Here is a 26,405-nt window from a genome sequence, read left to right on the forward strand (position 1 = left end):
ACTTTCAGATTCTCTCTGAATATCACAAGGCAATCCAAGCCTGCATGCAGGCTATGACAGGGCATGCTTGTGCGTGTACATGAGGGAGTCTGCTAATATTAAAAACCTAATCCCAAACGCTCCTGCCATCCCATTAACATTGCAGATAGTAGATAATAACTCTTCTAATGCATAAATCGCAGGAATAGGAAACCTGTGTGTTATGTGTTTTAGTTACACGTTGACCGTGTGCGTTGTTGCTCTTTCTGCAAATTGAAATTGATTGGCGCGACTCAGTATACCATAGCTATTGTGATTAACAAAACCGTCGATGATTTTGCGATTTACCAATTGACAATAAACCACAGGAAATACATATTCACCCTAACTTAACAATATCAGCCACATACTTGAGCCAACTGGTCTGATTTGGAAATTGTCAGATGACCAAAACGTGAATTCCTACCTTCTATGAGGGTCATGAGCAGAAAAGAGAACGTCGCAGACAGATTGAGTTGGAGCCCGTGAGGGACAGGGAGAAGAGTGGACTCACACCCGCACGGTGCTGCTGCTCTCTCTCTCTCGTCATTCAAGCCGCGCTGACGCAGCTCGCTCACAGGGCTTGGCATTTGTCCGCTTGCCAGTTGCCTCCTGCGTGGAGTGCACCTGCTGGTGACTGGCATCGTGTAAACGGTGTTTGTTCTGCTGCCCCACACACTGCAGATGAGATGGACAATGTAGCAGCACCAACACTTTACTCCACCACAACCGAAAAGACTACTAAACGCACTTAACACTGAAGCGGGTCACCCTCGCAAATGAGTCGCCGGGCCTCTTGCGTTCTCACCTGGTTACACAATGAAACTTGACTGCCGTCAGCCAGAAACATACACGTTAGCAGAAACAATTCCCTCACCATTCAGATTGTGCAAATGGAACTCACTCAATTCTGCCTCTTGAATGCAATTTGCCATTTTCTACAAAGCGAATACAATTACTTGTCATATGCATGCAGTACGTATGGGAATATAAATCGTTGTACGATTAATGATATTTATACTATATATTATACTCCTGATTTTAAATCACTGCATTTTACAATTATAACAGCAAACTTTAGGGGATACATAGGGGTATACCAATTCATTGATTAAAATCGATCCCTATATTTATGATATTTGCGGATTGAGTTATGTGGGTATGAATTCTGGTTATGTTTAAACAATGATATCACTATAGAGTATACAATGAAATCATATTCTTAGGTTTTTTCGGTAAAGTCACGTAGGTAAAACATCAAAATTAATGAAAATAAAATAAAACAAAAAATCACGACGTTTCGGAGGCAACACAAGTCTCCATCATCAGGTGGGACCGTCACAGCCGAATTAGCTGCATCAAGTGAGGCAATGATTCAAGATGTAATCCCTTATAAGCAAGTTGAAGGGGGGGGGAGGAGAGGGGGGGGGGAGCTCATCAGAATGTGGTAGCCAATGAATGGAAACGTATCGGGAGGGAGGGGGGCGGGGCTCAAAGACAGCACGGAGTGCTCAACACATGCAGCAGAGAGGGGGGAGGGGAGGCCTGATACACATGATAGACAAAAGAACGAAAATGCCCCTGTTTATACCAATGCTGGCTGAACAATGAAGAGAGTACTGTTAAAAAATAACTGGGGATGTTAACACTCGGTAAAGTAAAGTAAAATAGTGCCTGTCAGATAAGATGGTCCAAAAAAAGTGTAATTAAGTCTTTTTTGCGTGGTTGATAACATCTTTCCAATGATTACTAAGTTTGTACCCATCATCACGGTTGAAATTATGTCTGTGTTTGTATATTTGTATGGCTTCGTGTACAAACCTTTGATGGTAGCCAGGAGGTTTGCAGAGAACCTTGGTCTCGGAAAAGACAATTTCATGAGAGCCCACAGAGTTGTAGCAATGATCGGCAACGGCAGATCATTGCTACAACTCTGCCGTTGCCGATCATTGCTACAACTCTGTGGGCTCTCATGAAATTGTCTTTTCCGAGACCAAGGTTCTCTGCAAACCTCCTGGCTACCATCAAAGGTTTGTACACGAAGCCATACAAATATACAAACACAGACATAATTTCAACCGTGATGATGGGTACAAACTTAGTAATCATTGGAAAGATGTTATCAACCACGCAAAAAAGACTTAATTACACTTTTTTTGGACCATCTTATCTGACAGGCACTATTTTACTTTACTTTACCGAGTGTTAACATCCCCAGTTATTTTTTAACAGTACTCTCTTCATTGTTCAGCCAGCATTGGTATAAACAGGGGCATTTTCGTTCTTTTGTCTATCATGTGTATCAGGCCTCCCCTCCCCCCTCTCTGCTGCATGTGTTGAGCACTCCGTGCTGTCTTTGAGCCCCGCCCCCCTCCCTCCCGATACGTTTCCATTCATTGGCTACCACATTCTGATGAGCTCCCCCCCCCCTCTCCTCCCCCACCCTTCAACTTGCTTATAAGGGATTACATCTTGAATCATTGCCTCACTTGATGCAGCTAATTCGGCTGTGACGGTCCCACCTGATGACGGAGACTTGTGTTGCCTCCGAAACGTCGTGATTTTTTGTTTTATTTTATTTTATTTTCATTAATTTTGATGTTTTACCTACGTGACTTTACCGAAAAAAACCTAAGAATATGAATCCTTGCAGTCACGAAAGCTTCAAATCTAGAATGAAATCATACTTTAGTCTACATGCAGCACACGGCCAAACATGACGTGTTCATTACATTGTGACTTAAGTGAGATGTTTCATCGAGTCGCTAAGGCAGTGAATACTGTTAACGCCCGTGTGTCTTATAGTATACGCCTGCTGAGTAACCTGTATCGCTCAACAGAGCCATTCGAGGCCGTATTGGTCATGAATCGCAATCCGCAGCACCCAGAGCCGACACCCTCGGCTCGAGTGGCACTCCCAGAGTCGCGTCGCCGGCGGCAGCAGCGGCTGAGTGAGGAGTTGATGCGGCCGGTCCCATCTCTCCCTCTCGGCTTCTAAACATCGCCACATGGAGCCGTGGTGCAGGGCCACGGTGTGGTTCTGCTGGACCCGTGCAGCACAACTTGTGCAGTGTACCTGGCGATAAACGCAACACACATTCACCGTCTTATTAGTGATTTGTATCGTGCCAGGGCACACGTTTGAGATGGATAATTATACTTTAAATGTATATTTGGAATATTGTGCACGCACTGTACTGGGACAGCTTCTTAAACATCATGAGGAATTAGCCATTTTAGATAACTGGACTAGAGCTCATAGTTGCGTGTGTCTTTTAGGGTGTGTAGCGTCACCGTTGGTGCTCGAGCCGAATTGCCACCTGAGATGCAAAAATAAAAACCCAGACAACACACACAATGTGGATGTTGACTCGGGCTAGTGGCGCTGCCTTCCCCTTGCTGTGCTCCACTGGCACCCAGCTCCCACTCCCCACCTCCGCGTGACTCCAGTTTACACCGCTCACACCGTCACGGTCATCGTGGCCTCCATGGCCACAGCGTCACCCAGTCCAACTTCCCTGCCTGAGTCGTCCCTGGGAGCTCTACCCAGGGGACCCTGCAGAACGGACGCGCACGTTTATTAATCTCAGCCAACACCTCCATCCCCATTCATCCACAGACCCTGTCCCCTCTTGTGACGGGAGAGCGTCTTTTGTGGCTTCGTTATTTGTCGATGAGTTATACACAGTTGTGATGCCACACACCATTGTCTCCTGAGGATTGTTTGCGAGTCATTGAGACTGCCCTAAAGTGTCCGTTTTTTGACCACTCGTCACTGGAGTGATTCGGCGTTGGGCCTTTGAAATGTACCTTAAACACCCCTCGTCATTCAAATACGTAACTGTCAATCTCAATGCTCCATTGGCCTGTGTTCCCTCCCTCCGTCTTTGGCAGCAGGCCCTTGTGTGGGGCGAGCGAGAGCAAAAGGTGGCAACGAGGAATCCAAGCCCTACTACTCGCTTCGAGGAGATGCCTCTAGTCCATGGTTTTGGTAACTCACACCGGCAGTGTTCCCGTCTCCTCTCGAGCCCATTCATTCGATTTGAAGTGGCTGCAGGATTCGTTGCTCTTTGTTAATCCAAACGAGAGCATGAAGAGCTCAGAAGGTCTGACAGGAGAGACGATGTGGCGACGATTACAATAATTACCAGAACTGTACATTACTGGCATCTTTAGGAGCCTATGGTAGGGTTTGGTTTCCATCTAAGCACCAATGATCAGACTACATTCCCTACAAGACATTGGAAATGTAATTATTTGTTGATAACATTTTTATGTAAACAGAAAAACCACGGTTTCTTGGCACGTTGTTTCCCGTGAATGCACCCAGTACGCTGTGTGCTAGTAGAGTGCATGAAATGTGTTGTGTCTCATGGCAAACAGGCAAAGTAGTTTATTCAGGAATTGATTCAGATTGTATTTTTATAAACGTGATTCATGTTGGCCTAAAACAGTTATAACGCTCTATGCAAACAGGCAAAGTAGTTTATTAAGGAATTGATTCAGATTGTATTTTTATAAACGTGTTTCATGTTGGCCTAAAAACAGTTATAACGCTCTATGCAGCTCACTCAGATTCAGTGATGGCACAGGGACCACTCAGCCCCCTGCACACAGACGCAGCCCCACTCGAGCTGCTGCTGGGGCGCTGGCTGTGAGCCCTGGCAAGGGAGCAGCCTCTGGCGTCTGAAGAGACAGGAGCCACATTCACTTGACATCTCCATTCGTCTGCGTGCGGTTCCCAAGAGAACTGCGCCAGCCGTGGGTCGCGCCACACCGCATGAGTGCGCAGCTCTCCAGCCATCACCCAGCACGCGCGCTGCACCGCTGCCTCAGCGCGGCGATTGACGCCTGTGGCAGCTCTGCAGGGCTCACCCTGAGGTGTCGCTACTGAAGTGCTGCGATGCTTGACGATGCTGCTGCTGGTGACTCCAGAGTGGGAGTCGCCCTCGCTGAGCACGAGGCAGAGAAGGGAGGCTGCTGGAAGCTGCTGCTAGGCCATGTGAGCACGACCATTGTCACGCGCGTGCAGCCGATTGATAGAGCAGCAACACTTGTAGGGCAGTGGAGAAACGTGTGACCGTATTACACACACACTTGTTTTGAAGGACATTGATTGCATTCTATAATGACGAGGGGCGACTGTACGAACAAAGTGTTGTCATCTCTCAGGGTGCGATCACGAGCCGTGGCTGGCCCGTGGCTCCGCGATGGTCGCACCACCGCCTTGCGCTCCACTCAGTGCCGCTGCTGCTTCTCACTGCGCTGGAGCACCACAGCTCTGCATGCGAGTGATGCCTCACTAAGCACACCACTTGATGTTTTTTTGTAATGTTGGATATTTCATTTTTATATGTTCCAATAAAATTCGATGACGTACCTATTTTTGAAAAAGCTGGATAATAGGCGACGTTTCGGGCTGTGGCCCTTCTGTGGCCCTTCTTCATCATGGCTCTGCTAAGAAGGGAGCCGTTTCCTCAAAACACGGCTATTGTAAATGTGTTACTGTTCAAGGCAGTAATTTCTCAACTTGTTGAGTTTTTTTTTTCAAATAACACGCGGATGACGAAGTGCACCCGACTGAGGCTGTACCCGCGTTTTGTTGCTCTGCAGATGTTTTCCTTTGTGCAGGGGGATCACAGCGTGCGTGTTGTGAGGAGCGGTGGTGCAGTGGTTAGCACACTGACTTCGAACCCGGCGGCCCGAGTTTCATTCTCACTCAAGATCAATAACAGTGGCAAATATTTGAACAAATCCTGGCCCTTCCTTAGGTCGACTCAGCGTTAAATGAGTGCATGGTACATTGTATAAAACCTCAGCGCTGGGGAGACAAAGGCGGTCGTGCGAGGTGCTGCCCACCTACTCCCTCGTGTATTGTACTTGCCTTAATAGGTGCTCGCTAACATAACTTGCCCTAACAGCCTGTTAATAGGCTATGTTGAGGGTCGTTGTCTTTATCTTTTGTGCGCGCGTGTGCCAAGCGGGTGGTCAGAGTTAACACGTGCAACTGATTTCTCAATCACCACATATTTTTGAAATCCTCTTTCGTGGCGTCCCCTTCTCTTCAGCTGATAATTTGCATGTCGCTGTGTTTCTCACATCAGTGTCTTCTCATAATCGATCTCCGTTAAGCGAAACCCCGGTGACGTCATCTGATCCGATCTCACGTGACGAGTCCCTGGCACTCGGCCGCTGTGCAGGTGCCACAGCCGCACGCGAGTTGCCCCTTCAGGCCCCTTCACTCGGCATTCACACACAACGCGCCGTTCTGGAGGAGGAAGTCTGGGGGCTCAGTCGGCCAATCATCATCACATCAGCAGTAGTCATGATCCATCCACTGCTGGATGAAGGCATCTCCGAGCCGTTGCCATTCGTCGCATCCACCTGGGTTCTGCACACGAGCTGATTTATCATTCCGTCTCTGTGGTCGATGTCCTTAGGCGTGCTCTCTCCTTTGGCTGCCACTCCTTTGTTCGTCTTGACCACCGCCCATCGTAACTTCTCGTGACGTGCGCTGCCCAAGCCCACTAACATTTCCTTAACAGTCCACGTGATGTCTCTAACCTACGTATGTTCTATAATTCACGTGCTCTTTCTCTTTCTCTGCGTAATTCCAAGCATGCCACTCGTCACGCTTGTTTGCACACTTTTCAGCTTTGGTTCCACTGTCCTTATCAATGTCACCACTGTGTCAGATAATATTTAATGTGTGTATACGCAGACACCGTGATCCATGTGCTATAGTCTCGCGTCTTCAGACTGATCACATTCAAACTAAGGTGACCTGAAACAAAACTACAGTATTCCTGAATACTGACCAGTGGTCAAATTACACATCTGCTGTGGTTCAATTAAAAATGTTTTTTTTTCCCAGCAGTGATGATCTATGACAAGAAGGCAGCCACAGCAGCAGCAGGATAAATATTGAGGAGGGAGTGGCACGTGTAGCAGGTGTTGCCATTGTTGCACTGCTGCTGATTGCCCAGCGGTGGCGTGAGGCCACAGAAAGGTGGGAGAGTGATTTGGCACTGCAGAGCGGAGAGCGCGTGACGCCACGGTCGGTATGGGCTGGCGGATGAGTCACAATAGACGGGGTGAGTTCGTGTTGTGGACTTCGCGTTGGGGACTTTTCTACAGGTGACTTGATGACCCATGGTGGAGAAACCCACTTGCGCATGGCAGCTGTTTATTATTATTATGGGCGGCAAGACCCCTGCCTCGTAAACCTAAGGGGCAGCACCTGCCTATGGTGCGGTGTGCACGTTGTTGGCTAAGGTTACCCTGGGAAACCTTACAAGCAGGATGGGCCATCTCCAGGGGAAATCAGTGAAATATTTTAATTTAAACAGAACAAAACAAATCCTGAGAGATTCCGCAACATGATTACAATTCGTCCTGTGAACTCTGTTTGGGTTTGACTGCGTACGACTTCACCAGTTGTCGCTTGAGTCGCCCCCCTCGTCCACACCAAGTGGTCTGTACAGAGGCGCACTCACTGGTAACGTTTACACCCTCCTGTTACCTTGCCACCCCTAACTCGCTCATCGCCTTTGTGGGCAACGGAGACCGGAGACCGGCTGGACGGAGGAGGGCGACTTGAACCCCACTGGGGACGAAGCCACTCGCGCAGTCGCACCCTGACAGTTAGAACTTGAATTGTAAACGTCGTGAGACGCGAGCTTTAAATAATTATTTTTTACATTTTCCACCCCTCCCAATTATATCTTGATTGCGTGATTGCTATGACATCCGATCTATCGCGTATCAGTGGAAACCTTTGTGTTGGAGAACGGCCCACAGAATTGGAAACCGCAGAGCTACCTCGCAGATCTCTTCAAGTGCTCCACACACAGAACGGGCTAGGACCCTTCCCAGCCATAGTCCAAAGTTGGCCCAACGTTCAATGTTTCCTGGGAATCCACTTGCTGGATAAGAGCCTCCCCTACGCCATGCAGGTCGTGGTGGATGGGTGGTTATATGACCATACTTCCCCACGCAGTGCGGGTTGATGAAGGCGAGGTTTATGCCGTACCACCCTCTGCTGGCCACAACGTTGCCCCGGGGTAGCCTATAGCGACCTGTTTCATGAGTGGTGGTGGTCGCCCATCCACGCACTGTCCAGAGTGACTTCTGCTTAGCTTGCAAGAACCTGACACGATGGGGGGGGGCGGTACATGCCGGGTGATTCGGTAATCGGCAATAATCTCAAGGGTGCAGTCAATGGGACTCAGGGCGTCTCTCTCCAGTTGCTGAGAGAGTCAGGAAACGCTCCACCAGCTGACGTGTTGAGCCGTGGTGGTCTCTTGTGCGTTGTAATTGCAGTGGTCGAATCAAATCGGATGTAAAAGTCTCGTTTCGGGATTGTTATGGTTTCGAAGAAAGGAATTAGGTGCAATGGTTTATTATGTTTTCGCTCAGGAACAAAACATATTTCAAATAAATTCGGTTTTGCTAAGTTGTACGTGAATCGGTGAGTGTGCGTGTGCCAGAAGTGTGCTAGGATAAGTCGTTCTCAACACTGTTGCCACGATTGAGAGATCATCTCGCGTAGTTCTTTAATTGTCGTCAATAACATTGCGGGGTGGGGAGCCGTGGCACAGTGGATAGCACACTGCACTAATGAACCCGGCGTCTCGGGATTGATTCCCGACCGTGGCCAACATCAGTGGTCAGCAGCGATGTCCGAGCAGGTTGTACCCCCACCCATCACTAACATTGACCAGCGTGGTGAAGTATGGTCAAACAACACCGATCACCGTGAAAGTGTGGGGAGGCCTTCTTCCAGCAGTCGATTGACAAAAGGTTGTACATTAATTTATTTTAAACATCGTATATTTGTCTAAAGTATAGTTCAATATTATTTTAAATACGCTGATAAGCTGTCATTTTGATTACCTGTCACTGCAACTTTATTAATATTTATTTTTTAAGTCTTAGCCGTACTCTAATAGGTGTTAAGTGTGTCTGTTACAGTCGCTGGTCTCTGTCTTGAATCGACGTTAAGTCGCAATGGGCTCCCTTAGGTATAAAACGTAACCCTGAATAATCAGAGAGTCTTCATGCTAAGCACACAGACAGCAGCGCTCAGCTCCTTTGGGATGCCCCGAGTCACAGTAGTGGAAATTCCACAGTGCTATGACTGATTTCACACTATTCGTACAGCAACCACTATTGATCAAAGATCGCATAAATCACATGAGCATGACATCTCAAAATAACTTTAACCTGATACTGTACTTGTTAATACATGTACGCCTTACAATAGCTTTGAGGAATTTCATACGGGCAGTAAATGTCTTTGTGTCTCTCTTTAAGTGCGTTTTGAAAATCTAGAGGGCTCTCTGCAAGTGCGTGGCAGTGGCTGAGTCTCTTGTCAGAGGTAAAGGCGCAACCCTGCACTGGCGCCACTGCATCTGAGATGCAGCTGCATTTAAACACTGCACATTAAAACACTGTAAATGTCAATACTGTACATTAAAACACTGTAAATGTAAATACTGTACATTTAAACACTACATTTAAGCACATTTAAACACTGTACATTAAAACACTGTAAATGTAAATACTGTACATTTAAACACTGTACATTTAAACACTGTACATTTAAACACTGTACATTTAAACACTGTACATTTAAACACTGTAAATGTAAACAATGTACATTAAAACACTGTACATTTAAACACTACATTTAAGCACATTTAAACACTGCACATTAAAACACTGTAAATGTAAACACTGTACATTTAAACACATTTAAACACTGTACATTTAAACACTGTAAATGTAAACAATGTACATTAAAACACTGTACATTTAAACACTACATTTAAGCACATTTAAACACTGCACATTAAAACACTGTAAATGTAAACACTGTACATTTAAACACTGTACATTTAAACACTGTAAATGTAAATACTGTACATTTAAACACTGTACATTTAAACACTGTACAATTAAACACTGTACATTTAAACACTGTAAATGTAAACACTGTAAATGCCGCACCACCCTTCACAATCCACTGCTGGATGAAGGCCTCCCCCGCGCCGTGTCGCCCATGGGGGGGGGGGGCTGCTTCACTCCGCGTGCTTCACCGCGCCGCTCAACGCCGCCTGGTGAAGTGGAGAGCGCCTGGGGCCAGGCGAGACGTCACTCGCCACTGACGGGAGCCGTGGCCGGGATCGAACTCGAGCTGGCGGGTTCGTAGCGCAGTGCAGGGACCACCGTGCCACTGCTCGTCGGTAAACCCTTGTCGCCAGATGACAACGCAGGAAACACGTGGACTCCCACCTGTCCCGTCTGTGTGGGATAGAGTGTGACCCCCTCGCACGAGTGGGTGTTCTCTGGGTGCTCTGGTTTCCTCTCACGTGTGAGCACTCATTCAGTGGCTGACAGCGTCTTACTATAGAGGGAACTGCAGAGCGGCAGTTAAAACGAATGTGCGAGTTTATTAAATGACGCCACAGTCGGTGGTGTGATATGGGGTAAACTACGGATACCCCCATCCCTTACAAGCATTGAAGTGTAGCTCGAATATACCCCTCGAGGGGCTATCTATAGCTCCCTCTAGTGAAGACCCTTCCACCAGCAGTTGAGTGAGCGAGCACTTGCAGCGCTGCACCTTTACCTCTTAGCTGTTGGACACGAATGGCAGTGAAATTCTCTACCTTCAAAAACACATACTCTTTGGTTCTTTCGGTAAAGTCACGTAGGTAATAAAATAAAATAAATCACGACGTTTCGGGCGCAACACAAGCGTCCGTCATCAGGTGGGAAAGCATGGCCTGCTGCATCAGCAGCTGCATCAGCAGCAGGCCATGCTTTCCCACCTGATGACGGACGCTTGTGTTGCGCCCGAAACGTCGTGATTTATTTTATTTTATTACCTACGTGACTTTACCGAAAGAACCAAAGAGTATGGATTCCTGCAGTCACGAAAGCTTCAAATCAAGATTACTTCAAAAACACATCGCCACTTTTTATTTTCTAGTTGGTTTGGCAAGAATGCTGCCAACTGCATCACCCCCGCACCGAGACGCGTGCCCCCCCTGCACGTGCGTCTCGCGGCTCGCAGCCCTCGCGAGGCGGCGGCGCCACGTGGAGGCGACGCGCCACGTGCGGGCGGGTGGGCGAGTGGAGGTCGACTGCAGGCGGAGGGCGAAGCCGCCTTGTCCGGTGGGGGGGGGACACGAGCGGAGATCGTGCACGGGGAAATGTGAGCAGAGGGGTTCAGTGCAGTTGCAAGGGAAATGACGTAACGAAAGTGACGGTACGTACATACACACATATATACACGCACGCATTTGTATGTATGTAGACACATTGTACATGCATACACACATATACATCTGTGTGTAGATACGTCCATGCATATGTATGTACGCATGCAGCTACATGCACACGTATATATAGTACACATATACATCTGTATAGATATCCATCTGTATAGATGCATCTGTATAGATACATGCACACATGCATCAATAACAGGACCCTGCGGGGTGGGCTGGTAGGAACGAATAACCAAAAAATATAAACATAATGTATTATTACACTTGTTTAGCCAGGAAAGCCCCAGTGAGTCTAAAGGTTTTTGTAGGGTCCTGCCAAGTGTTTGCAGTAGGGGGCGATGTTGCTACACCTAATCGGACGATACGAAGGGAGACTTTGAGGCCTAGTTCTAGGCTTTAGACCTAGCTCTAGGCTTTAGGTCGCTGTGAGTTAATTTTTAATTTAAATGTTTTAATTATTAATGTAAAAGCTTGAAATTTAAATGTTTCTATTTAAAAACATGAGGGAATGTAACATTGTGAAACATTAACTCCCTTTCCCACACGCGGGGGTACGATACGAAGGGAGAGTTTGTGGCCTAGTTCTAGGCTTTAGGCCTAGCTGTAGGCTTTAGGTCGCTGTGAGTTAATTTTTAATTTAAATGTTTTAATTATTAATGTATAATTTAAATGTTTAATTATTAATGTAAAAGCTTTAAATGTAAATGTTTCTATTTTAAAACATCAGGGAATGTAACATTGTTAAACATTAACTCCCTTTCACACACGCGGGGGTACGATACGAAGGGAGACTGTGAGGCCTAGTTCTAGGCTTTAGGCCTAGCTGTAGGCTTTAGGGCGCTGTGAGTTTTTTTTATTTAATTTCAAAGTTTTAATTAAAAGCTATCTCAGGGAATTATAAGGGAATGTTACACGTGTTTAGCCAGGAAAGCCTCATTAATTTAAATGTTTTAATTAAAAGCTATCTGAGGGAATTATAAGGGAATGTTACACTTGTTTAGCCAGGAAAGCCTCACAGAGTCTAAAGGATTTTGTAGGGTCATGCCAAATGTTTTGAGTAGGGGGCGATGTTGCTACACATAATCGGACATCGGACGGACGAAATAATCTATTGTAGGCTGGTCCACTTCGTTCCTACCAGTATAAATGCAGCTACATGCAGCTGTGCTCCTTATACCAACAATAGGCTGCAATGCAAATTTATACAAAACGACTACAACATAAGAACGTTAATGAGTCCATCACGAGTCCGGATAATCACGAATACATTCGTTGTTTGTACATCGCATCCTAGCTCGCCGTACCGCGACACCGTGACACACTCCTTGACCATCCTCGTGCCACTTGCTCGTCCTGTCAACCACAGCGAATGTCACTCCGCACAGCATCCTCCACATCATGGGAACTTCGAGTGTAGTCATTAATATTGTTATTAGCAGGTTTTTATTTGGCTTGGATGTTATCAATACTTGTGCGTGCAGATTCATTTTACGTACAGCGCGTTGAGAACACTTCAATATGAAAGGCGCTGTATAAAAGCAAGGTTATTATCATAACAATTATCTCGCAAATCGACCTCTGTGTTACCCCACGCTGCGTCACAGGCGACAGTCGCCTCGCTGGAGCCAAGTATTAACATATGCTGTATTTGTGCTGTGTTTTTCCATCAGTTTTACCTCGTTCAATTCAATAAATTACGTTTGGAGTTGGATGTTCACCCTGGCTCTGAGGGTTTATTGGATGCGAGGTTAACTACTCGGATAGCGGTGCAATGCAGCGCACAGCGAGGCCGAGACAATCAGAGCCTAAATGGAGCATAATTTCCTCCAGTTGAATGGGGATAAAATGTAGGTTATGCTCATCAGGTGTCGCCACTGTATGGTAAAGGCTGGTCCATTCAGTCTGATGAGGCTGCACAAGAAATCATGAATCTCGGTGTGAGCGTCGATACATTATTAACTTTTGGGACACTCTTTTTCATTTATGCAATATTGCCCGGCTACGTCCCTTCCTCTCAGCTGCCGAGGGGGAGAAATGGTTTATGCTTTTATTCTCTAACGCATCTATTGCAATGACTCGCTTTCTGCAACCTCTAGTAAGGTAGTGTCGACTCCAATCCATTCAGAATGCAGCTGCTAGGATTTCGACTCGAACTCCTCGTTCAGAACATCCCAGCCCTGTATAACTTCACTGGTCGCTGGTTATATTCCATATTGATTTCAATGTCCTCACATTCAGGGCTCTGAATTATTTCACACCTCCGTATATTTGGGAGTTGCTGGTCTCCTACGTTCCAACAATAACCCTTAGATCTCCCCTGCACCCCCAGAACTAAGCTCAAGTCCATGGGTAATTGGGCCTTGGCTTCTGGGCACCTGGACTGGAACTCGTCTTGCCCGAAAACATCTCTTTCAGAAAAAATGTTCTATTTTAACTTCACCACTTCTGACTCAAGCCCCCCACAATGAAAGCTGTAATTATACTGGTAGGAACGAAGTGGACCAGCCACCAATAGATTATTTCGTCCGTCCGTCCGTCCGACCGTCCGTCCGTCCATGTAGCAACATCGCCCCCTACTGCAAACACTTGGCATGACCCTACAAAATCCTTTAGACTCTGTGAGGCTTTCCTGGCTAAACAAGTGTAACATTCCCTTATAATTCCCTCAGATAGCTTTTAATTAAAACATTTAAATTAATGAGGCTTTCCTGGCTAAACACGTGTAACATTCCCTTATAATTCCCTGAGATAGCTTTTAATTAAAACTTTGAAATTAAATAAAAAAAACTCACAGCGCCCTAAAGCCTACAGCTAGGCCTAAAGCCTAGAACTAGGCCTGAAACTCTTCCTTCGTATCGTACCCCCGCGTGTGTGAAAGGGAGTTAATGTTTAACAATGTTACATTCCCTCATGTTTTTAAATAGAAACATTTAAATTTAAAGCTTTTACATTAATAATTAAAACATTTCAATTAAAAATTAACTCACGGCGGCGTAAAGCCTACAGCTAGGCCTAAAGCCTAGAACTAGGCCTGAAACTCTCACTTCGTATCGTACCCCCGCGTGTGTGAAAGGGAGTTAATGTTTAACAATGTTACATTCCCTCATGTTTTAAAATAGAAACATTTCAATTTAAAGCTTTTACATGAATCATTAAAACATTTAAATTTAAAATTAACTCACAGCGCCCTAAAGCCTACAGCTAGGCCTAAAGCCTAGAACTAGGCCTCAATCTTTCCCTTCGTATCGTCCGATTAGGTGTAGCAACATCGCCCCCTACTGCAAACACTTGGCAGGACCCTACAAAAACCTTTTGACTCAGTGGGGCTTTCCTGGCTAAACAAGTGTAATAATACATTATGTTTATATTCTTTGGTTATTCGTTCCTACCAGCCCACCCTGCAGGGTCCTGTTTATTAAGTTGTAATTATCTCAATACAGTGTCATGACCAGAGACACAGGCAACTAATTGGACAGTGACCAATTCAGGTACAGTTGAGATGAAATGTCGAGAAAACCAAGTTTTTACTGGACTCCATCTCGTGTTCATAGGAGGTTGTTTGGGTTTACTCTAATTAGCACGGTTGGCTACGTACAGTTCAAAAGAAGTTCAACATACATACAAAGTGAATGATTGTATATATGGTGGTTATGCAGGCATTTTCAAGGGTGGTGCTCTGTAGTAGTAGTAGATGAAGGATTTGTAAAAATCATAGCTTTAGAGCATTGGATGAAAGGGTCTTTAATCGTAGTTGTACGGTGAAATCTGACTTTGGGGTTGCAGGAAACAATTCATATACAATCAAACAAAATTTTTACAAGAATTTATTTCAGGTATTGGTAAATGAACACCATTACATCGTAAATATATTCCCCATAGTATTCACCCACATACATAAGTAGTAATAATTGTGCAGAGGTCGTGATTTGAGAACTGTGTCACTGATTGAGCCGATTGTACCGGTCTTGAGCTCTATACAACACTTGCTAAAAATATGAATCACCTGGTGAAAATATGAACTTTGACACTTGACATTATAGAAGAGCCCTAGACAATGCACGCTATATGCACTATGCCTCTTGGTATTTATTGCTCTACACATTTTGTTGAAGAACCTATCTTTTATGAAACAGTGGAGCATCTGTTATTGACTAAAATTAAATCTTGTCCAAATATCGTAGAACTAATGTAAACAACGCCTACTGTTAGTGGCCCCAGTGAGTGGAGCTGAGTGTGTCCGCTCATCTCGGGTGCGATGCCACGACTGTGCGACCCTGCAGAGCCTTTCTAGGCTGCTCACAATGCGTTGCGTCTCAAGAGGATATCGGTTAAAGAGAGAATGGTGCTTTGAGTAGCATTAAAATATAGTACGTGAACATGTTTTACATTTAATTTCAGAAATTACATTGAATATATTGCCACATTAGGTGATTCCTATCACATTCTTAGTCTTACATTCTACAATATAGTGCTATACGTATACATGTTTTTCAATCACAAGCATATATAACCGAGTGTAGAGTATAAGTGAGCTCTCCATCGGGCATGGTGTCCTTCACAGCATCTAACATAACCTGTCCATTGATTTTTGAAGGAATAATCAAGTTTAGGTCAGGAATGTAGCCACCCGTTTCATTAATATGCCTGACCCCAAACGTGAAAAGAATGCCTATGTCACACTATAACTTGCAACCCATCTGTGATGAAGTTGTGATAACTTTTAACCACTATTCTTGTTGCCCAACCTCTGAATGGTCAGCATAGTGAAATTATTAATGTATTGAGACAGACATTGAGACGGGAATGCAAGTGACTGATGCTGGAAGCAGTGTGCACATTAATGTGATTGGCCCTGCTATTGCACACACGGGGAAAGTTAACCATGGCCATTTCCTTGTGTTCATGTCTCCCAAAACACATTACCAGGAACGTCATATGCATATAGTTTGGTTCATCTGTTACTTAAAATATGCGAAGATTAATATAGTTAAAATGTACCTTAATTTTTAAGAAAAAAAATCTAACAAACCCATTAAGTAAAATATGTTTTCTTTAACAATATATTCCCATACAGTTTTTCGTCAGAAGGTTGCATGCTCGGCTAGACTTGCTAGTGAATACATCATCTTTCTGCATAGATCAATAGGCCTTCCCGTGTTAAAAGGTCATACATTCAAAGGCCATCACTATACCTTGGGGACACAGGTGTTTTGTTTAGACAGCCACTCAAACACGATACAAACTGCATCCAAAAACATTTTCCGAATGGGAATTAACATCAGCGCTAAGAGGCGATGATGGCCAGTTGACCTGCCGGCGTCGATAGAATGAGCGCCACTTTGTGGCAGCGGTCTGGAGAACCAGGCCTGTCTGATGAATCTAGAGTTCTTACGACTGTGCACTACGGAGTAAGCTCACTGTACAAACACAAGTGAAAATAAGTCCCTTGGGTCTATGTTGGTACACATTCCTTTGTAGAAACTGTAAATCCGTTTGAACTTTGGATGCAATTTTTAAGTGCAGTGCGTCAACATGGAACATATCGGTGAGAAACTGAACGAGAATTAAAAAAGGGGTTGTAATGCATCCCTCTTAAATATTTACTTTATTCAATTAATTCTCAAATGCATATTTTATTTTTGTGTATGTAAATATTCCAATGCCGTATTTTCAGATTGCAAACTAAATGAGTTAAGATCACTATTTTCTGAAGAGTGGTCTTTTGTAAATCTTGCTTGGACAGCTACAGTAATCTCTAACAGATTGGTACTCGTATCTATTTTAAGTCCCACTCAGTGAGGCTTTTAACCCAGTTCCAGTGCTATGATCCAAGCTAAATGCACTGCTGCAGAATAGAGATGAGAGAATTTGGCTATGAATTCAGTTTCTCTTCTATAAAAAATAGCCACCGCCCCGACATCTGGTCTCCCGAAGGCGGCAAACCCCAGACAAGCTTCGCCGAGCGTAACATGGCTGTTGATGCCGATGAAGTCATCAAGCCTCTGCCAATCACGTCCCGTCCAGCAGTATACGTGAGAACAGAGGTGAGACTTTTTAAAACTAGTTTCGTGTTATACAATTAGACGAGTAATCGAATCGACAATCAGTGCAGTAATTGATTTCTTGATGTCGGTAGAGTAATTTGATTATTCAAGTAATGGGAGATTCGTAGCTGGACTGGTGCAGCTGGGCAAGATAGAAATATCTCAGAGCAGTCCACGTGGGATAATTAGACGGGAAGGATCCTACTTTATTTGGACACTAAATGAATGCGTGCTCTCTAAATACAATGCAATCATGGCAATACAGTAGACTCGATTATCCGCATGCGGTTTCTAGATTTGGATTGTGCACCTGTGATTTTGACATTAATAACTCATGGATGTTCCCTTAAGCCAAAATTAATCACCAAAGAACAAATTGTTCTTTGTTATTCTTGGAAATGTGCTTAAACCGAACAAATATGTGTTCGGGTTAATCAGAAATCCAAGCGATCGCCTTTACAGTACAATATTTTCATATCTTTACAACAGTAGCCAGAGTTTTATTGATGGCAGGAAAGTGTTATCACGCGCATTGATCGGTCGACCCTTACTATTCGTTCTAAATTGAAACAGTAACAATCAAAATCTTCAGTTGTGCTTAATTTTTACTGATTTATCCGATCATTTATTTAGTGAGTTTTCATTTACTAAACTGTGCGATGGCAGATAAATGGAAGCGTTGTTTTTCTTTAAATCAGAAACTGGCTACTAAACGTAAGTTGGAAGACAGCAGTTCCATAAAACATCCTAACTTCAAATTTTATACCTATATTCGTGAGTTTTGGCATAAGTATCCGCGTAAAATTGATACTTATCCGCAATTTTGATCTATCCGCGGCCGTCCTCATTAGCGGGGATAATCGAGAATCGACTGTATAAACAATTTAACTACATCTTCAAATTTGTTGTGATTTAACTACATTTTTACAATTATCAAAGCACAGTAAAATGTATGCTATTATGTCAAATCTCTTTAGATGTCATTGCAATCTTTCAACATCAACACAATCAAGGGTTTACCAATAGTTACAGTACTTAATTATTCCATGTTATTGAATAGAGCAGTTGCTGTCAGACTTCTTTGCCTTCTCTTGAGCTGAAAGAGATAAATGCAAAAACAATTACTCATACATGGCAAGAGAGGCTGTTATGCTGAAATGATGCATATATACAGTCTCTGCTGGTGCTCTTGTAGACATCAATGACCAGTCATCAAGGCCTTCCCATCTTCTGACATTACGAGAAGGCCGACTTATTTCAGCATCATTATTGGGGCAGTGCAAACCGATATCGTGTACAAATGTCCACATTCCTATGGCAAGGGCCAGAATATTCACAGAAAACCCACAGTTTAGTAGTTTGATTAGTAAACCTATAACAAAACATTGTTTGATTAATTTGATCATGACAACTAATTGTATAGGCTGTCTTAGTAGCAAGTCAGCATGTGGGCCAGAAATCAGATTCACGAAACGCATCGCCTTATCAATTAAACTCTGTTGCTCTGCTAACACATGCACCAAATCATGCGTGTGAGATCCGATATAATTTGTTCAAATTATATATTTAAAAAACGATATTATACCCAGCAGCATAACTGGGTTCACCACTGCAGTTAGTCGATTGGCAGGCTGAGTGAGGTGGGGTAAAGTGTGGGTAAGTCTACCTCTTCAAACAAGTCCGGTCAATTGAGATTCCACCAGCAGTGGCTTGAGCAAGCAATTGCAGCACCACATACTTAGCTTTAATACAATTTTCATATTCTTAGAATAATGTATAAGATACAGAAATAACTTTTACATCAATATAATAATATACATGTTTATATACCGTTTAATAAACAATCGTCATTCTTGCCTGAAACCATATTAAAATAAAAAAACATTGAACGACTCTCCTAAAAAAAGTCCGTCTGGCTATCCTAGCTAAATACATTTCTCTAATTTACATATTGTTAATATAATTTGATGTAAAAATGTATTCATTATTAATTGCATAAGTACATAATCTCGTTAATGCAGTATTATGAATGTTAAATGTTGTTACATATGATAAGTGGCTGTTATAATAATTGAGATTTGGGCTAACTTCTGGACCAAGGAATTCAGCTACATTGTTGTGACGTGGAGAGTGTGTCAGGTCATTATTGCAGATGCACAATTGCTCTAATGAACAGAAGTTTTGAAATAAATTTTTGCCGTATCACAAACGCCTGGTGCTCAGCTGTTGTGGAGTCGACCACTTATCTGAAGGACAGAACACAACGCAGTCACTACTCATTGTCTCCTAACTTTATTATGTTTATTGTTGTTGCTGTCGATTTAGCCGACCTGTCCCGCCTCACAATGATCCACGATGGGAGGAGAGGGGACAGGGCGGATCGGCTACATTAGCATGACAGTGTCATTAGCAAAGATATTTCATTGTGAGTGATTTAAGTTGAGTGAAAGATTATTGAAGTATAAGGAGCAAAATTAGACCCTGCACGAAACCTGTGGAACACCTTTTGTGATTTTAATATTTGTGGAAGAGATGTTATAACTACGTACCTTTTGAGAACAGTCTAAGAGGTAACTCTGAAACCATTTTATTATACTGTTTTAAAAATGTTAGTTGACCAAGTCTTGTGAGTGGAATCTCATACTTAACAGTGTAAACTACTTTTGACAAGTCAAGGAATAGTGCACAGCAGTAGTGGCCTTTATTCCAGTTACTCCAGAGAAAAAATAATAAATCCATCATTGCTGTGGTGGTGCAGTAATTCTCTCGAAAACCAGACCGTTTACTATGCAGGAGATTGTGACTTTTTAGGTCGAACTTTATTCGTGATGTAAGTATTTTTTAGAATATTTTAGTAACTGGTGATAGAATAGAGAATGGTTCTATAATTATTAGGATCTTCTTCTGAGCAGTGTTTATATACTGGACGAATAAGAACATATTTCCAATCTAGTGGAAATGTACCTTCGGTGAGTGAGTGGTTGAAATTAGAGTGAGGGGTTTATAGATGACATCTGTCACAGCCACAAGTGCAAATGCATGAAACTCGTCTTCTCCCGTGGATGACGATGTCTTAAATGATGGTAGCTTATGCAGTAAATCCAGTTCAGATATGGGACTAAACAAAAAGTAGGGACGATGACTTTCACTCGCATTTTTAGGGTTGGTGCGTGAAGAGGAAGAAGTGAGTGATGTGAATGGTGGTGTATTTGGAGACATTTTACTCTGGTGTGTCTTGTCAAAGATATGTCCTGCTGATCCAAAATTAAGTCCATTGACAATGTCTTGTTTTGTGAGCAGTTTTTTACCATCGAATCGAGTTTTTTTGGTAGAACATTTTGCTTTCCTTTGTTTTCAACGTAATTGAATGTTTGCCAGAAGAGTCTTGGATTTTTTTTGTGAATTAGGAATAGTCTGAAAATAGCATGAAAATGTAGTGTTTCTTATTTGGTCAAGTACAAATATTTCTTAGTGATCTATAGGTAATGCAATCAGGGAGGTTATTTGATGTTTTACATTATTCCAGGATATATATATCGAATGTTCATTCATTATGAAATGTATGGATCAAACCATGGTGAAAGATCATCCCTTTCATGAACTTTTTTAAGGTGGCATGTTTGTCAATTCTTTTTATAAAATGTTTCTGAAATATGTCCAAGCACTTTCAAAAACTGGAATTTTGCTCACCATTTCCCAGTAAAAATTGAGTGTCATGTATAAATCCTTGAATATCTAAATGTTGAAATAATCGTTTTATCATGTTTTTTTAGGTGTTTTAGTTATTTTTGTATGATGAATGCCAAAGATAACAGCATGATCACTTAGATGGTTACCTAAGGCTCCCACTTTTGACAAAATACTGGGTGAATTTGTTAGTAGAATATCAGGTATGTATAAAGGTCCGGATCGTTTTTATTTTGGGTCAAGTGGTTGAAGTAATCAGTTGATTTAGATTGGTTGTAAAGTGTAATTCGTCATGTAGTGGGTTTAGCCAATTAAAATTTAGATTCCCTATGATCAATAGTTCACTCTTTGGAATGGGTAACACTTTTATATCGATATTGATGTTATTTTGCTATTCGGTTGTGTATCACAACACATCAGAGGACAATTGTGGTTACCTGGAGAATAAATTATTCGCACGATACATTCAAAAGAGCCCGGGTCAGATAGAGTAGTAAGTTGTATCGAAAGGTAGGTAATTGTTCACATATACTGCCACACCTCCTCTTCATTGTGTATATCTTAAATGTAGTTTTCTGGCATGTAGATAGGCATGTCTAAATTTCATATCATGAAATTTTATATCTCCAATGGCAGTCTTGAGCCCATGGTGGAATTTCCACATTCTTATGGTGGGGAACCATCTCTCTCTTGGAGAATCACTGTTGACTTATCAACAAGAGAAGGGCTAAGTTGCCCCTTGACCAAAAGCACCACCCAGCCCGATGATCTTAATAACATGAAGCAAGGAATTACGTAGATTAATTAGAAGCAATCCTACAGAATGTGTTAACTTAAGTATTTGTATTTAAGAAAGGCGCAAAAGGGTATACCTTGCCGTTCTTGCTCTGCCCTTCGTTGCACCTCCCGTTGCACCTCTCTCTGTTGCACCTATCTCTGTTGCATCTCTCTCTGTTGTATCTCTCTCTGTTGCGCCTCTCTTTGTTGCACCTCTCTTTGTTGCACCTCTCTTTGTTGCACCTCTCTCTGTTGCATCTCTCTCCGTTGCATCTCTCTCTGTTGCATCTCTCTTTGTTGCATCGCTCTCTGTAGCATCTCTCTCTGTTGCATCGCTCTTTGTTGCAGCAAACTCTGCAGTAAGGACATCTGTGGAGGTTTCTGCCTCTGCAACAATATTTGCAGTGGCGACATCTCCATCAATTCCCTCTGTTGCTGCATCATCTCCCTTCGTGGTCCCTCCACCAGTCGTTCAAAAAGCGTCTGTTGCATGTGCTGCATCAGCATCAAATGAAACATCTGTTGGACAAATGAAACAAGAATATGAGATACGAGTGCTGTATGTAATTGATTACCTCTGCTGTGTTTTCTTTAAAGTTTTGCAGGAATCCGCTTAACCACACAGATTATAAAACATTAGGGACATTTTAAATGGAGTGTGGATTGCAGCACAGCATGGCCTTGCCCTGCTTCACTAATGCACACATTGAAACCACACACTGTACTGAATTCTTCATAGCAATGCATGAACCATTAAAATAATTGACAAACTCAAAGGTACATTTAGTTCTTCTTGGTTCTTTCGGTAAAGTCACGTAGAAGGGAAGTAGTAAAATAATAAAAATAAAACATAATAAAATAATTCTCACGACGTTTCGGCTACAACGCAAGCAGCCGTCTTCAGGTGAAGAATGAGACACTACCAAGCTAGGAGCTTATATATACGCTGGGTTGGAGGTGCAAGAAGAGCGCCTTAACAAAAAAGAATGTGCATATGAAGAGGAATTTAGCATATTCGTGGGAAATGCGTAGGAGGTGGGCGGGGGGGTTTCAAAGTCATATTATGCCCATGCATTATGCAGGATCAGCAGCACCAAGGGAGGGTGTACGGAGTAGCATTAACAAAGGAAAGGAATGTTAATAGTATGTAGCTGCAGTTACTAAACAACCACGTAGAAAACTAAAGTATAAACTACATAAAAAACTGAAGTATAAACTGCATAGCACCATCAGTGTACTTACTATACTCTACAATAAGCTGAGTTACTCACAGCAAGTAATACATTACAATTCTACGTCGTAAAAATTATATAATATGCTTCCATCTAAACTTTATTCTCTTACATCACACGAGCATACACCGTACTATATACTGCCATAGATAAACCCAACATTAAATTATATACTGTATTGCTATAAACCACCCTATACCTTATACATTTTAATATAACACTATGTATTATTCTACCCACCCTAATGTGTATCACACTGCTATATGTTTACTATACAATTACGATACTATATATTACTTTGTACATTGTATTAAGCATATAAATGTTATACTATTTGTTATCATACACTGTACAATTGACCGTCGTGTCAATGGGTGAGTCGTGGGGGGAAAACTTGCAGCGGAGCAAAGAATCCATTCCCTGCGGAGAATACAATGCCAGTGAGTGGAAACGCGGTCTGAAAGTCACCGTAAACGTGAACACAATCAGTTAAGATCCGAAATGGTTTATTACGTCCTTCCAATGATTGCTCAGCCAGAATCCATCTTCTCGGTTAAAATTGTCTCTGTGTTTGTATATGTGGATCGCCTCATGAACGAATCTCTCATGATAGCCAGATGGCTTGCAGAGAACCTCTGTCTTGGAGAAGTCAATGTCATGTGAGCCCACTGAGTTGTAACAGTGATCTGCCACGGCTGAGGAGTTTGTCCTACCGTGTTTCAGGTCTGCTTTATGTTCACGGATGCGGTCCGAGACATGTCGTTTGGTTTCCCCAATGTAACTGCTACCACAGAGGCAACTTAGTTTGTAGACGCCAGGGTACTGTATGTCTGGAACCACATCTTTTACAGACGGTACCAGATCACGGATTTTGTGTACTGTGTTGAATCGGACCTGGATCTTGTGTTTAATCAGGATTTTGGAGATCTTTTTTGTGACCCCAGCAATGTAGGGTAAGGTGATGGTCTTGAAAGGCTCCTCAACAGGATCCTTCTTGATGTTTGGAGTGATGGCTTTGCGGATTGTGTAGTCGGAGTAACCATTAGCCTTAAGAGCTTGGCGTACGTGTTTGAGTTCCTGATTAAACACAAGATCATCAGGTGTGAAAACCATGGCAAGAAAATTTGAAAAAAGTGCCGCTTATTTTCTTAACGTTAGTACCACGGACAGCGATTTGGCAGTTGTTCAGATGGACGAGTCCATATATGTTCGGAAAAAAGAATGGGGGAGAGGAAGAGAATGCAATGCGGTCTGAAAGTCCTCTCCCCCGTTTTCTTTTCCGAACATAGATGGACTCGTCCATCTGAACAACTGCCAAATCGCTGTCCGTGGTGCTAACATTATTTTTAAAAACGCCACTTTTTTCACATTTTCTTTCTGTGGTTTTCACACCTGATGATGATTGCTTGTGTTGCAGTCGAAACATCGTGAGAATTTTGTTTAATATTTTTATTATTTTATTGTTTCCCTTCTACGTGACTTTACTGAAAGAACCAAGAATATGAATCCCTGCAGTCACGAAAGCCTTAAATCAAAAAGTAGCGATCCTGATAAAAAAAAAGAAAATACGTTTCTCCCATGCTTCCCAAAAGATGGACCGACAAGCAAAATAGTGCTTATCGCAGGCAAATTTCAGGGCCCAAAAAATTACACCGAAATATATATCATCCACGCCCCATTAATTCAAGACTGTTTTTTGCATCATGAGTAGAACAAAGTATTGAGAAAATTGTGGGAGAGGACTGGAACCTGGTATTGCTTTAGATAAATCACATCGCCCTAGGTTAGACTCCTCCATATTACAGTGGAACCTCCTCCAAGAAATCATGTCCCAGTACCGACTAGCCGAACCATGGAAAACCCTGAATCCTTAAAGAGATTACACCAACATCTTACATTACTCTCTCCAGAGCGACGGTTTCCTCGTTTCCAAACCCCTCCTCTCACAAATCCCGAAGATAAAAAATATTTGATCTACAACTGTTCGACCACACCCCAGTGTTTGCCCAATTCCTTCTTAACTCTGAAGAATACACTTTTGGTCTCTGGACAAGAGGCGACTCGCCAAAGAGCAGATAATGGAGGTCAGGAAAAAAATTGAAGAATTCATGGTGGTTAACTCAGAGTAACCCCCCCCCATGACCTCCTTGGTAATGAGGCGCCCTCATAGCCTCATGGAGAGGCTAATTAATTAAAACTCGTACAATTAGAAACACCAATGCCAAAAAGATAGTGTCGCCACACAATCCCAAAACTCTATGAGGTAAATAAACTCTACTAAATTAGAACTGGAAAATATTCTTAATGACCAAACCACCTTGTAAGTTATGAAAGCAAGACTTATTTTTCTTGACTCCTCCACGAGAAAAATATTAGCGAGAATGGTTAAATCTCGGCGGAACCATATTCACATAGCCTCCATCCATCATGCAACGGGTTGCCCTCTTACGAATGTCAAGGAAATAAACTCCCACTTTAAAGGCTTCTACAAGGCCTTATACATGTCAGACTCTCCTATACCTGAGAAAATAGACACTTCTGCAAAATCTCCCTCCCTAGACTGGCTGCCCCCCTGGTAGGAGAGCTGGAGAGGCCCATTTGTTAGCAGGAGTTGAACGATGCATTGGCATCATCTCCATCAGGCAAGGCTCCACGCCCGGAAGGGTTCCCCATCGAGCTCTACAAGGCGGTGGGGGCTCCTATCACCACACACCTACTGGCAACCATCAAAGCGGCTTTTACCCTCGAGGGCTTCCCGGTCTCCATGAACGAATCCAGGATTTTGGTACTTTACAAACCCGGTACCCAATCCAAGTTGGTGGGAAACTACAGGCCAATTTTCCCTACTGAACTCGGATTACAAACTGCTCACCAACATGCTGCCAATCAGACTTGAAAAAATCCTCCCCTTAATCATAGGAGAGGCACAAACAGGTTTAGTTAAAAACAGGAACTCGGCTGACAATATCAGGACCCTACAAAATGCGATTGATATTGATACCAGGGAAAAGCTTATGGCATATGCTCTAACATTAGATGGAGAGAAGGCATTTATTTGACAGGGTTGAGTGGGCCTTTATTTTTCGAGTCATGAAAATTTTTGCATCCCTTCCACATTCATGAATAAATGCAAGCTCCTTTATACCAATCTCTCTGCCACAGTGATAACCAAAGGACTAATCTCAAGTTTTCCATTAGGTAGGGACACCAGGCAAGGATGCCCCCTTTCGCCACTCTTGTTCACACTGGCAATAAAGCCGCTTGCAGAAAGCACGAGAAGTGACCAGAATGTGACTGGAACATGTTCAAATTGTCTACAGTCTAGAATGTTTTCTCTTGCATTGCAAGCC

General features: G+C 43.1%; 1 protein-coding gene across 1 annotated transcript in view; it reads right to left on the reverse strand.

Annotated features, from left to right (window-relative positions):
- Positions 1-15,193: 15,193 nt before the first annotated feature.
- LOC133356486 (uncharacterized) overlaps positions 15,194-26,405 on the reverse strand; it is an 82,124-nt gene continuing 70,912 nt past the window's right edge. The window contains exons 22-23 of the mRNA XM_061574017.1: positions 21,919-22,342; positions 15,194-18,455 (exon numbers count right to left, since the gene is read on the reverse strand). Of these exons, the coding sequence (XP_061430001.1) occupies positions 21,977-22,342 (366 nt within the window). The 3' untranslated portion in view covers positions 15,194-18,455; positions 21,919-21,976. The remainder of the gene's footprint in view (positions 18,456-21,918; positions 22,343-26,405) is intronic.

This window comes from Lethenteron reissneri, chromosome 54 (genome assembly GCF_015708825.2).
Source record: "Lethenteron reissneri isolate LAM-NWPU_2019-01 chromosome 54, ASM1570882v1, whole genome shotgun sequence".
Lineage (NCBI taxonomy): Eukaryota > Metazoa > Chordata > Hyperoartia > Petromyzontiformes > Petromyzontidae > Lethenteron > Lethenteron reissneri.